The sequence below is a fragment of the Catharus ustulatus genome, chromosome 21 (genome assembly GCF_009819885.2).
Source record: "Catharus ustulatus isolate bCatUst1 chromosome 21, bCatUst1.pri.v2, whole genome shotgun sequence".
Classification (NCBI taxonomy): Eukaryota; Metazoa; Chordata; class Aves; order Passeriformes; family Turdidae; genus Catharus; species Catharus ustulatus.
In genome coordinates, this window is record NC_046241.1 from 9,993,874 (window position 1) to 10,008,381 (window position 14,508).

The 14,508-nt window shown below is 44.6% G+C and overlaps 1 protein-coding gene across 2 annotated transcripts in view; it reads right to left on the reverse strand.

The window, feature by feature from the left end:
* The window catches only part of DENND1A (DENN domain containing 1A), a 150,095-nt gene that overhangs the window by 80,782 nt on the left and 54,805 nt on the right, over positions 1–14,508 (reverse strand). For both annotated transcript variants that reach the window (XM_033077211.2, XM_033077212.2), the window contains exons 6-8: positions 3,998–4,067; positions 3,414–3,494; positions 1,369–1,422 (exon numbers count right to left, since the gene is read on the reverse strand). In XM_033077211.2, the coding sequence (XP_032933102.1) occupies positions 1,369–1,422; positions 3,414–3,494; positions 3,998–4,067 (205 nt within the window). The remainder of the gene's footprint in view (positions 1–1,368; positions 1,423–3,413; positions 3,495–3,997; positions 4,068–14,508) is intronic.

The window sequence follows — 14,508 nt, forward strand, 5'->3', positions numbered from 1 at the left end:
TACTACTGAAACACAACAGCCAGTACCAGGAACTTCAGCCCTGCACTGTATTTCCTGCAACCAAGCCCACTTATTTCTGAAGTCACTCTGCATTTACACATCTGAGTTGCTGCTACATGTGCCCATGCTGAATGGTTCTGTGACTCATTAAACACATGGATCTGACACAAAGTCAGGTAATTCCAAGAGGTTTGTTAACACCCCAAACAGAGCTCTCTGCAGCTCTCCATTCATTATCCAACTTCACATCCAACTTCCAAGTTTGGCACCACTAAAACTTTTGCTAATATGGGTTTTAAATGCAATTCCTGGTAAGATATGTGGAATTTTTAATAAATCAGATCAATTGATTTGTGCCCATTTAATCTCCTTGTATTATTTCCTAATATGTTCCCCTTCCACAGGAAAGCTCCTTCAACAGACAGATAAAAACCTCCCAAGAAATCACACAGGGATGGTGGGACAGTGGAGGCTGTCACTGCCATGGCAGGGGGTGGCACTGGATGGGCTTTAAGGTCCCTTCCAACCAAATCATTCTGGGATTTTATGATTCTATGAATTAGGACAAGATTTGATGGCTGGTTTAGACTCAGGAACTGATTCCTGAATTACACCCAGCATATCATATTTGTATAAAAATAAAGCACCTCAGAAGAAGGAGCTCATCTATTAAACTTCCTGTCAGCATATGTGTCAGTATGAAGAGTCTGCAACGCAGAAAAACCAGCAACAGTATTTTGAAAGGCAAACAAAAAGCCCCAAATGCTATCTGCTATACAAATCACCCACAAATGAGATGGAATGTCTTGATGATTCCCTTTTTTCTTTCATGCCATCAACTGGAGAATGTGATGCTGAGACCGACCGCAAAATGCTCAGGAAAGAAAACTGAGATGTCAGGCACAGGAGTTTGACTGAGACAGAGCAGGAGCACATTAAAGAGTATTTAAGAGAAGCAAATGCCAGCATTGTCTCCCCACAGACTTATCATCTGGCTGGAAAGCTGAGCCAGGCTGGAACACACACGACTGCACGAGGCTTAACAAGTCTCCCAAAAAGTGGCTCTGAAGAGCCCAGGTGTGCCTGGCATTCTCAGGAGCCATGCAGCAAGCAGAGTGCTCCCCCTGCTCTCTCAGGTCATTCTTCCAGAGTGAAGGATTAGCAGAGCTGCTGCTTTACCCACATCAATCTGTCCATCAGTACCTTGTCCTTCATTCAGTTCAGCTTTTAATGACACATGAAGATTGTCAGTTCCTGAACGCTCAGCAGTTTACAGAATAACCCCGATCCCAAACACAGCAATATTTGTCATGCAGCTGCTGACACTAAATGGAAACAATAAAGTGCAGGGTCCTCCCAAATACTCACATTTTCAGGTATACTGGGAAGCTCTCTGGTGTCAGGCACAGTAAAGTAAGAGTGCTACAAAAAAAGCAAATATCAATTATTTCAATAACGTCAAAAGCAATCTAAATGTATTGCTGGGTATTGGTATCAGCAGTAACAGCAGTTGCTCAGCTAAGCAAAAATGACAGAACATTTGTTACCAACTACCAGCCTGAATCTGTCCAGGATTCCACAGGCTGGGTTCCCAGATCACAGGGGCAATAGGAAATGCAGGAGGACAGAAAGTATCAAATGCTCCTGGAAAGTTCTAGTCCATGTTTTTGTTCTTCAGAGCTGCTGCCACAGACAGACTCCCAGGGGCTGTGACAATGCCAAGGAAACTCCAAGGCAGGCTGTAACTCAAGCTGTCCTTCCCCAGCCCAGGGCAGGATGGACTCCAGGGAGCAGCAGCAGGCAGAGCCTCCTGTGCCTCACAGCACCAGAGAGGTTCACTGCAGCCAAGGGGAACCTGCACTGGGAAATGCTTCCTGAGCTTCAGGGCCTGCTTACCTCAGAAACACTGAAAAGCTCTAGGTCACTTTTATACACCCTAAAAGCACATTTTGAATGACCACATTGCTCTCATATTTTCATAATCCATTCTATTGTTCAGTGTGTTTAACTGTCTGCATTCCAGGAGCCCTGGTCACTCCAGCTCCCAATCTGAGCACGGATTTCTCGCATGATCCTCGGGTTTGGAAAGGAGAGAATGTGACTTGTATACAATACATATAATTTTTAATATTTTCACAATTTGTCTTAGGGCTACTTATTAATTACTGGTTGAAGCCTTAAAGGCTTTTCCATCCCTGGCATAGCTCCACAACTGGCACAATTCTCTTGCACACAAATCTCAGCCATCTCAGTGCTTCCTGATCAGGCTGGAACCTGAAACAGCAGGCAGGGAGACACTAAATGAGAAACACAAGTGTTGTTTCTGATGCATCACTGGTTTGGTTTGGTTGCAAAGGTGCAATGCCAGGGCAGAGGAGCAGCACTCAGAGCTCTGTCACACAGAACAGCCTCGCCCCGACCCCGCAATGGGCTCAGAAACAGAAGAAAATCAGCAAGACACGGTCCCTGGGCTGCTTCTTTCTATCCTTTCCTGCTCCATCGCCCATGAAATGTCTGAGACAGACAGCATTCCTTGGAACCACTGGTATGAAAAAGGTGGAGTACCCCCACTGCCCTGGCCTTGGGAGACAGCTCATCCCCTGAGCAGAAATGCTGCTCCTCAGGAGGGATCCCTGAGGGGCTGGGGACGTGTCCAGGGCCAGCTGGGAGCAGCAGGGACACACAGCTGCTCCCTGGGCACTGCCAGCCTCGGGGGCAGTAAGGGCCATGAGCTGCTTCTTGCCAGAAAGTGCTTTAGGAAGAGCAGAGGAAATGCAAGGGACACTTCCCAGGAGGGTCCACGTGAACTCTCAGCTGGCAGCAGCAGCAAGGAGCACAAGGCTGTGCTGCAAAAATGAAGACAAAAACTCCAAAAGATTAAATTAAAAATACAATCCTATCAATAAAATCCCACATCTATACTGTCAGTGTGCTTTGCTTAATTTTCTCACAAAATATAAAAATGAAATAATTTTTTTTTTGTGTGTGTGAGGATTTTTGAGGCAGGGGGAAGGAAGAGGAGAAGGAACCAGAAAATGTGATGAGCAGTTAATGCTGCTGTGTCAGGTTAGTGCCTGCTTCCCCTTCAAACTCCCAGGGCTAGGAGCTGTGCAGAAGTGTGGGCAATAAATGTCCCTGGGTGCTCCTGACCTCCCCCAGGTCACTGAGGATATGGTGAGACATTCCCAGGGGAATACACACAGCCTTCCCCCAACCAACTGCATTTCAAAACCATCTGAGGTTAGGGACAGGGGAGCAGAGGGCCCCAGTTGTGGAAAGGGGAATTTCAGAGCTCCTCACAGGAAAACAACACCTGCACAAGCTCCAGGAGAGAGGATTACTTTTGACATTCCTCTACTATGACATGGAATGAATATTAAACACCTCAGTTTACATCTCCCCCCCACACTTACCACTCCAAGATGAACAGAGGTTCCTGGCTCAGGGATGGTAAGTTTATGAAATGTTTCTAGGAGCTCACTCCTCTGAGTATCCTGCAATGAGAAGGAGAATGAACCAGGAACACTGAGCAGGCACTGCTGTCACCAGGTAAACTCCAAGGCAGAAGGGCAGGGTAGGCCAGAGGGGTGGGCAAACACTTTGCATTTGTAAGATCAGTTCTGCTTTTACTGCCCATGACAAACTTGGATCAGATCCCTGGCAGAGGCTGATGGGACTGGGCAGTGCAGAGCTCAGAATGACAGAACTGTGCTGCACACAGCTCAGGGAGTCAGGAAGGACAGCATGGACTTGGGTCAGACCCACAGCCACAGTCTTGCCCTCTGTCTTTTCCAAAATGAAAATTAAATGTCTATTTATTTTTCAGAGGCATTTGCCAAGTTGAGTATGATCTTCTGTATCACTGCATCACACAGATTAATAATTCCCACGGTCATCTCTGAGAGAAGCATTTCTTCAAACAGCTTCTTCCATCCTCTCACCCTCACTCATTTGATATTGGGATGGGAAAAGGAGGGTCAGTATTTTAGAATAATACCTGTCCTTTTGCTGAATAATCTGCCAAGACATTGAGCAGTTTATAAAAGACTTCAAACCATGGGAGGTAACTGAAAAATAAAAAAAAGAAAAAAAGAAAAGCCCATTATTTTGGTTTTGAATCCTAGTACAAGTGAACTTTTAAAATTGAATAATAAGCATCTCAGTTTTTAATTGTTTTAAAATCTCATTTCATCACTGTATTTAGCCTTGCTTCAGTCAAACAGAAACTTCATCTTCAGTACATGCACTCAACTCCCAAAAGAGAAGAAACAAAATCAAAAGGAAAATGTGCAGAAAAATCCCATCTTTTTCACTGACTTTACATCTCCATTCCACAAAGTAAGAGAGTGAGGATGTTCCTTTTCCCTGCAGCTCTGGCAGGACTCTGTGCCCTGTTTTCACAGTTTTCCACAGTTGTGGATTCCGATCCCTTTCCCAACACCAGTGAGGAATTTCCCTGGGCTGTGGTGAATGCAAAGCCAGTCAGAGATGCACTCCCTGATGCTCTTTAATCACAGCTGCTTTCTGAAGCAAATGGATTCTATTTTGACATAGTTAGACAGGATTTAAAGTTTTTATAAAATATGACTACATCCTGACAGCTGTAAGGAATGGAGTGCCCTGTGGTCCCTGGCTGTGCAGCCCTGGTGATAAATGAGGTGAGAAGCTCTCTATGAGACAGACAAAGTGACTGGCACTCCATCATTAGCGTTTGTTTGAAGCCTGCAAATGCTACTGTAAAATGTAAGTAGCTTATCAAAATATACTGATAAGCAACTTAACTTTTCATGTAATATGACAGCATTATCGTTTAAATTAATACGCTCTAAACATCTTTACAAAGTGTGTATTCCAATAGAGCAGAGAGACAGACAATTACCACTTTAAACAGCATTTAAGTTTGACATTATATTGTAAACAATCCAGAAGGATTAGGTAGAAGATAAGTTTCTTTCTTTCTGTTTAGTTAAATAAACTTCAGGGGAGTTAAAAGCCATTACAAGAGTAACAAGAAATCCTCTGCAAACATATCTGCTAAGTAGAGATTAAGAACCTGGTAAACAAATCCGTGCAAGGCATCTATCAAAAGAGTTTGAGCAGACAGAAAAGCAGGAAGGCAGAAAGCTCCCTGGCAGTGGGAAAGCAAAGCTGCTTCCACGGAGGCACCATTAAAATTTCTACCTAATGGCTCAGGGACTGGCCCAAGTGTGTCTCATATTCACAGAGTGTCAGAACAGCAGAAACCCCCAGAAACAGGCACAGCCCCACTCCTGCATCCCTTGTGACTCCCTGCCTTTCCCTTCTCTTCCCCAGGATCCTCTGATGAACCTATTGTCCTTTTTTCCACAGTCACTCCTCCTTGTTTTCCAAATGATGGGTTACACCTCATCATAACTGCTTCTTTTTCTGTTTTGAGAATAACTTCCCATTTTGAGGACAGTGTCACCATGTGCAATGAAATGAGCTGTTGTTTGAGGCAGAACTCATCCCCCCACAACACATGGGGATCTGGGTGGCTCTTGCTAAAGAGAGGGGCAAGACAAAGACAAACCCACCATAAAATTGTGCAAATTATGCAGAAAATCTCACTTATCTCACTTCAGTTTTCACCCTCCTCCATTGCCACTGCACAATTCAGGACCTCTCTCAAACCCAAAATTTCTGGATACATTAGAAAGCTAATTTATCCTGCCATCTTCAATACTCTTACTCCATCATTTATTCCACGTGTTGACTACTCAAGAATAAAACAGTTCTGCTTTTAATAGACCAAACTGTGACCAGTTAAAGTTGAAAAAAAATCTAAAAAATCCCCCAAGAAACACAGTCATCTGAATTCGTTTCTAGATGTCTACCAAAAGGAGAAAGGAAAAAAAAATGTAGATTTTTTTTTCTTATAGAAAGCAAATTCTCAAGGCAGCCTTTAAACACCCCTCCAAAGAAACACAGGTTGAGTTTATAACCCAAAATTTTCTGTACCGTGTGGACCTGAAGTAGCACAACTGGTAGCACTACTGAAGATTTATGGCTTATGACTTGCTCATATTTAATTTGTAACCAAACACTTCCCCTTCCTCTTAGCTACCTCAGAACTTTTGATTAACTCTTGTTTTCACAGGTCAGAGGTTAAGCAAAGGAAGGGAAGCTCTCTGCAGTGAGATTGCCCAGAGCCCCGGAGCAGGGCAGCCCCTCCCCAGCACAGCCAGCACAGCCCAGCAGCAGCAGGGCTGCACTTCAAAGGCTCCATCTGCAGGAACCACCTCGGCCTCCAGACCAAACAAAAATAAAGGGGCAAGCTGAAATTTCAGTTCTTCTTTAGCTTTTTGCTTACTGTTAGAAAGGTAAATCTCCAGTGAAGGCAGTGTGAAAAAGGAGAGATTTCCAGTGTTGTTTGTAACAGACAACCAGAAGGAGGATGCAGTGACAGGATGCCCAACCTGTGCATGCTGAACTCATCAAACCCAGGGAGCACCCCAGGGTTTGGGAACCTTGTCAGCAAAGCCTCTCCATGTTCCAGTGCAGCAAACCCCAGGGGCAAGGGGGACCTTTTCAAATGATTTATGAAGATTTGCCCATTACCATAGCAACTGTTTATAAAAGTAATGTTTACCATTGCCAGCTGCACCATTCCATTCCCTGGTGCTCACACCATGACCAGGCACTGGGGAAGGCACCTGTGGCACCTTTGCTTTCCTCTGGAGCTGTCCAGTCCCACCTTGGCTCACAATCCCTCAGCAGCAGAGCAGCTCCTGGGCTGTGCACAGGCTGAGCTGCACTCAGGTACAGCCCAGCTGAGATCAGTGTGCCTCAGTAACCAGTCTGACATCAACACACACCATGCAGCATCTCCTCCTAGACTGAGTTGCAAGCACACATAACTTTTACTCCTTCCATTCACACAGATCAGAAGTGGAATTTTTAACACGTATTTATTTATAACACATACTATATATATTTTGATAACAGCACAACCAACTGCCATCTCCCTTGCAAAACAGAACAGTCATTTCCATTTTGCAGATGGGCACACTTCTCTGTGGTGACAGGCTTACAAAATCTGTCTGTATTAGCCAGGATTGGTTTCATGGAGTTCCCAAATCTTGACCTTTTTGCTCAGTACAATAATCTACAGTGACCTAGAACACAACACAAAATCATGACCTCAGTTATTATGAGACACATCATCACTAACTTCACTGACAAAAGTGTAAGAAGAGGAAATTCAGGCCAAATGCATCTTTTTGCCAGCACTGCTCCTGCATGTGCCACTAAAACACCCAGTGCCTCAGTTCATGGACTCTGCAGAACAAATAACAATTAATAATTCCTCCCCTTGTGCCCAGGTCTTGGCTGTGGCAGTGATGTCACCATGGAGCCCAGCAGGGTGACCCTGCAACAGGAGTGACCTGTGCCCCTGTGTCCCCTCCTCACCATCACTGTGACCAAGAGCAGAACCCCAGCACAGTCAGGACAGAGCTGAAAATCCCAAGGAGGACTCAGCAAATGGAAAAAAGGAGATGGAGTTGTTTATTATTATTATTATTATTATTATTATTATTATTATTACTACTACTACAGCCATTTTTCATTTGAATGCATGAACAAGTGAAGGCTCCTGGTGAAGCAGAACACATTTTCTCACTCACAGTGCCTGTCAGCTCCTGCAGGACAAACGACAGATCCTCAGCAGGAACTCAGAAGGATCTTTGTGGATAATCCCACCACTGTGTTTGGAAAAATGCAAGGATGGAAAGCACATCAACAATTACTCCAGTCTCTTGGTGACTTGCTACCTTAGGACTTCTTGCATTTAAAGATAAAACTCTGCAATTTAAACTTCAACCCAATATTGCTTCTTTCCATCCTCCTGTACCTGGCAACTAATGACTCTTCCCCCAGCCAGCATTATTGCTAGTCATGGAATCACATTCTATTTTAGATTAGTAATGGTTCTAATGATGAACTAAGTTATGTTTGCCAAGTCATGATGCTCTCCTGGATTCTACACAAACATGATTTTAAATAGCAAAAACACATTATCAAAACACCTTTTCCTTCCCTTCATTAAAAGTATTAATTTCCCTTTTTAATTATTTCTCAATCTCACTTTATTTTTTAACAGTTAAGGTGAAGTTAACTGGCATTAAACTCCAGATTTTTAAAACTAACCCCATTTCTCTGCTCAAGAGGGATGACTCTCCCCATGCTATTATTTTCCTTGCAGGAATACACTATCACATTCTTTTCCCACCTTCTTTTCCTTCCATCACCCAGTGTTTCCAGAACCTCTACAAAATGCATTTGAAAGACCAAGGCATCTCTAGGCTCATTTGGGAATTTCCATGGGCTAAATTCTCAGTTCAGCTGTTTCTGTGTTCCAGTGTCTTCCCTGCACCTCATGGACCTCAGTGCCTCGTTATTCCCTGCTCCAGACTCAGTTTATTGACACCTCCTCACACTCAGGAGCTCAAGCACAGACACCCCAAATCTCCATAGCAACCCCTGTGCATGTGGATGAGATGCAGCCTCACCTTCCTGGGAGCAGCCAGCGGCCTCCTTTGAACATCAGCTTTTTATTTATTTGTTTATTTATTTATTTGTTTGTTTGTTTGTTTGTTTGTTGTCAGACATGTCCCACTGCAAGTCCCCCTGCAGTGCACAAGGCCAGCTGCACCCCTGCCTCTCCTTGCTCCCACAGGATTTCTTTTCTTCCTGCATTTCCCCAAATTTGTAATAAACTTCCCTTTGATTATTGCCCATAAGTGATCATTTCATGATTCAGTTTAAAGTTATGCAGCTTAATCATGACTCATGTACATGTTTTAGAAGTAGTAAACCCCACAGAACTGGATCTCATCTTATGGAGTGTCTTAATAAGAATTGTTAACAGCAAGTGCTTATTTGTGGACTTGCCATTGTGTATTAACAATAAAAGTCAATTAAAACATTCCTGTTTTCCTGCAGTGTGACCATGTCTGAGCAGCTCCAGCCATGCCAGCACTGAGCCCAGCTTTTCCCAAAGAGCTCCCAAGCCCTGGAGCTGCAGCTCACAAAGGAGCTCAAGGCAGCTGAAAGCCCCCAGAACAACACAGAGCCAGAGAACTGCAGCAGAGATTTCTGATGTAACAATTGTACATTTTAGCCAAGCTAAGCTGTGCCAGGGCACTGGAGATGCCCATTCCTTCTGTTCCTGCACTGCCATCTGACTGGGACATGGCAAGGGAACTGCAGCCTGAGTGGGACAAAGCTGCCACCCTCCCCTGGGCTCTGTGTGTCACTCTAAAACCTTGGGGGGAGAAAAGAGTCCAGGGCAGCCTCACTGGGGGATTTCTGTAAACAGAAGGAATTCAGAGTTCAGCATGAGTGTGTGGCACTGTGCAGCACCCACAGCCACCTCCAGGCCTCTCTAAATTATCTGGACTTTAAAACAAATGGTTATGAAGGAGTTAGAGCAGTTTGGTACACGAAATTTGATTTTAAAAAGCAGGATGCACCAGACAGCATGAGAGCCTCAAGATCCCCACCAAAGTGACAATACAGAGAGAGGATTCCAAAGGCTTAGCTTGTCAAGGAATCTCTCTTCTCAAACCACGTTTAAAAGCACACATGAAAGTGCTGGAAGAGAGAATTCTAGATGTGGCAGACAATCAGAGATCCCACTAGGTTTGAGACATCTGGCATCAGTTGAAATCCATCACATTTCATTTGGGGATCAAAGCCTGCTGTTAAGTCTATCACAGGTTGAAATAGTAGATCCTGAACAGTCTTTTCATCCCAATGCAAATTAACCCTTTTTCCTTGACCAGAGGAACAGCTCCTTTTCATTACTGACTCCAATCATATGTGCTTGTCAAGCTATGCCCTCTAGTACTAAGTTTCAGCTGAAATTTCAGTAGCATTATGAACTTTTATTATAAATCAGAAGTGCTCCCTCCCAGCCACCAGGCTCTGTGCTCTGGCACGTGCTGCAGTGAGCTCCAAAGCCACTCTGGGGACAGAGTTTGTGGCACCATCTGTAACACAGATAAATTCCTGAAGAAAAATGTTGCATAGAGGTAACACCTTATAAAATCAGGGCCTTGTTACCCTTGTAAAATCATAGCTCAGGCCTTACTTCAGCTAAGTGGAAGAGGACTATGGGAAAGTGAGTCAGCTGAATCAGAGGCAGAAAAACGAGTTATATAACCATTACATTGTGGTCAATGGTGGTTGGTTGAATTATGCTTGATATGATTTAAAACTGTGTAATTGATAAAGGCCTGACTGCTTTAAAAGGCTGGGTTTTGCAATAAAGTGCCTCTCCTTGACACCTGCCTGGGGACTCTGTGTTGCTTTGCCTAGCACAGAAAGATTTCACACAGCTCTGAGCTCAGGAGCCCCACTGCACAGAGCCAGCTGTGCTCAGCTGCTGAAGGGAGCTGCCACCTGTGGAAAAGTCACAGCTGAGATCAGGTGAGCATTTGTGATACCTGTGTGTGAGTTCTGGACACCATGGTGAATCTCTGCATTTTGGCAAATTAGCTACAGAGAACATTGGGGTAGGGAATGAGGATATTTCATTAACAGAGGAGAAATCAATCACTTGTACCTCTCTTCTGCATTCCCCAAACCACCTGGGGTCCCTACTGGCAAGAAACAAAGTGAAGTGAAGCAAGAGGTTTTACAGCTCCCTTCACAGGGAGGGAGCTCCATCACAGTGAAGAAATATTCACATGCTCAGAGGGAGTACACACAGCTCCTAATAATAAGCAAAGTTGGTAGGAAGTCATAAAAGTTAAACTCAAACCCAAGCAGAGCTGAAAGAGCCAAGTGAAAAATTCATGATTATGTTGGCACTGTAGTACTTGCAACTGATAATTTGAGAATGCAAGGAACTGGGCTAGGCATGTAAAAATCACCCTCCCTGCAGCAAACAAGCACTTGCAGAGCAAGATGTCAATAGGAAGGCTACAAAGATCAAGTCAGAGTCTGATATTTGAGTGCAAATTGTTTATGACCACCATGTCCTACGGTTTAGGATTCACAGCAAACACTCAGATGCAAAAATAAGCACACAAAATGATAGTACTTGATCTTCACCTGCAGAAATGTCACTGATGAACCTATCCACAGAATTCCTGAAAATGAATGCCACATTAATTAACAGAAAAGTCTTTCTGGCCTGTTACCTGGTGAGCAAGCCCAATTTTTATTTATGCAACTTCTTGTCCAACCCATCAGCTTAAGCAAATGATTAAACCAGGAAACTGCCCACAATCATTTTAACATTAATAAATTCTAAAACACACGGAGGACACTTGGTGCAGGTAATGCTTGCTCAGTGTGGAGGAAGATCTGTCCTTTATCAGGCATGTTCCTGAACAGCCAGGGTTACAAATGAGGGGTTTTATTTGGGCTCCCTGCACAGCCCAGGGAACTCTGCCTCCAGGAAGCCACACAAAGCCTCTCTGCCTGATTACAGCGCCTGGATCACAGCTCCTATTGCAACAATATGCACAAGTTACTCAAGCAGCTTTTCTCACAGTGGCAGTTCCACCTCTGGAGCAGCCCCAGTGTCTCCAATTACCTCTGCATAACCCGAGGGCTCTGCCACAGCTCCAGTTTTGAAGGAGGAAGTTGCCATGTAATCTCTTTGGGAATGTTGTACACATCTGTCAGCAGGGACAGGATGCTCTCACTCCTGACAGATGCATTTGTAAGCCTTCAGACAGCAACCCAAAAGTGATCCATTTGTGGAAGAGAGCATCTATCCATCCTGTACTTTAACTACTTCCTGCCTGCCTTTTTGATGCCAGGGAGGGGGTTTTCCCCAAGGTGATGCACTAATTCAGTTTGTATTAGCTCTCAGACGAAGTTTCCAAGCCAGTCAGCCAGGGCAAGGGTAATAAAAAGTGACACAATTTAATTACTTCTGTTACAGTTATTCAGCAACAAAAGAAGGCACGAAGGCCTAATTAATAAAGTAAAATTGGTTTCTGATCAGAAGGCAAGAGCAGTGAAGTAGCTGGACTGAGTGCAGTGCTATCAGCTGTATCCACCAGCAGTGATACATTACTAACACTTGCCATTTTTGTTGTGATCCCTCTCATTGATATTTTACAAAAGTTTTTCAACTTGCAGTCAAGATTAAAGCTTCAACAAAATCTGCAATAAACTTTCTATGACACAGCTTCACTGTTCTTCACATTCACTAAAAGTCAGTTAGGTTAATATTCCCTGGATTGGCAATGTACAGGGAAGAGGAGAAGCTTACAGGACTGCTGGAATGTGTGGAACTGCACAGGTAAGTTCACAGATTTGCTTCAAGCATCCAGACTTTAAAGACACTGAAGTGCTGGGGATCACTGTAATGGAAACAAGAGTTCTGCTTGTCCAGAACAAGCAGCCCAGCTCTGGAAGCAGCTCCCTGTGGAGAGCACGGCTGCAGGTGGGAGTTCAGAGCATCCCTGGCAGTGCAAGGCTCCAAACCTGCTGCTGCATGTCCTGCAGTGTCTCCATGCTCGTGTTCTGGCCCTGCCTGCCCCAGGGCCCCTGTCTCCCACTGGCCCAGGGCCCCTGAGGAGCTCTGGCCCTGGCAGGGTGAGCAGGGGAGTGGGAGGCAGCTGAGGCTGCAGGAGCTGCACCCCCAGCTCAGGGCAAAGAGAATGGAACACACTCAGAGTTCAGCTGGAATGCAGATTCCTGTGGGACAGAGCTGGAACTCGAGAGCTCCAGGGCTTGTCCTTCTGCACAGCACCGTGGAACAAACCCCTGCAGTGCCATCAGTGCAGGTTCTAGAGTGACACTGGGAAGCATTTGCACAATTATGCTGCTCATAACTCAAACTCTGTTTTGTGTCTGTCGTTATAGGTCATTGTTGGCCAGATGGAAAATATTAAGGAAAAAGGATTGCAACTAAATCAATGGGCTGTAGAGTGCTGCCAAAAGGCCCCAGGCTAACTACAAGCAGATTTGCAGGCAGGCTCTGCTCAGGCACAAGGCGGGATCTGGCACAGCCCCTGCCCTGCCGAACAGCAGGAGGGCACGGGGCCAGCCCAGAGCGGCTACTGTGCCAAACAGACTGTGCAGCCTTGCTGCCTGAATGCTCCCACAGAAAGGCACAACCAGGGCTCCTGTAAACAACTCCCTGCACTTCTGCCTGCTGCTAACTCACAAGTGGGATAACTCCATCCCACTACAACACTGCTGCAAGTACACAGCTCGGCCTCGGTAGCAGAATCAACACGGGAATAAAGGAGCACCGGTGTTAAAGGACAGCACTTCAACTTTGAACTCAGAATAGTGATGTGTACATGCACACACACAGTGAAACACAAAATCAGCATCTTTCCTCCAGTGCCAAGCACTGTATGGGCATTCTTTGTAACCTGTGATTTACAAGCAGGCAGAGACTTAAGTTTGACTATGGAAAATTTTACTTCTAATATTTATTTCCAGTATCAGTACTTTCCAGGGCATACAGGTTTTCTTGTACAGCTCATGGCTGCACTTCTCAACAAGCAGGTCCAGTTTATCAAGATGTTCTGCAGGATAAAACATCTTCTAATATCACCCAAGTAACCTCTTAGGAACTCAGCATCTGAGTGCAGCCAGCCATGCTTGTAGATAAACTTCAAACTTGCTAGATGGACATAAATAATTTCTGTTTCTAGTGGACAGTAAGAGAAAAAAATGATAGAAACAGAGGGGAGCTTCTGGTTCAAACATCATCACCAGCTGATCACACAGAGTAAAGCTTCAGCAGCAAAGACTTCCAATCCCCTACTCCAGACATAAGGCATTATTAGCTTATTTAAATTGCTATTATCTTATTTAAACATATTTGAGCAAGAGAAGATACTAGGCCTTAGAGGCTTTCTGGAAGAAGTTTCTAAAGTCTACAAAATAGTTAATGGCAGAGATGAAAATGGAAGACAAAGCAGATGTAATGCAAAATTCTATTCTTCTTTTCCTGGAACAGTAGTTTCAAACAGCTCATCTCTATCTTGTAAAACTTGTAAGGACAATAATGGAAAAACCACAGGAAGTTTGGAAAAGCTATACTGGAGACAGCGTATCAGGAAGAAGAAACACAAAGCAGATAGCTAAATTTAATTGATGTCAAGCTCCCTCTTCACTAGGTTCATCATTTTTCCATATATATTCTGACAAGCAACTGAAAATAAGAGCCAGTGTCTGTTTAAGCGAATCAGCAGGGGTAAAAACCCTAAACTTTTGAGATGTAAACTGTTTTATAAACATGTCAAGTTAAGGCAGAATGCCTGCAGCACCCGGAGCCCCTCTGGCCCTGCACACGCCCTCGGGGCGTTCGCACATTTCTGAGCCACTTCAGCTCAATTTCCTGTCACCCAGCACACAGAGCTGTCCTGGTTTGCTGCAGCTACAGCTTGTAAGAAACTCCAGTTTCTGTGAGACAAGGTCAGGCTGCAGCTCCGAGTCCTGCCTGCCCTCTGCTCTTGTCTCTGCAAGGCCCATGCAAGGGAACTGAGGAATCTCTGCAGCTCTCAC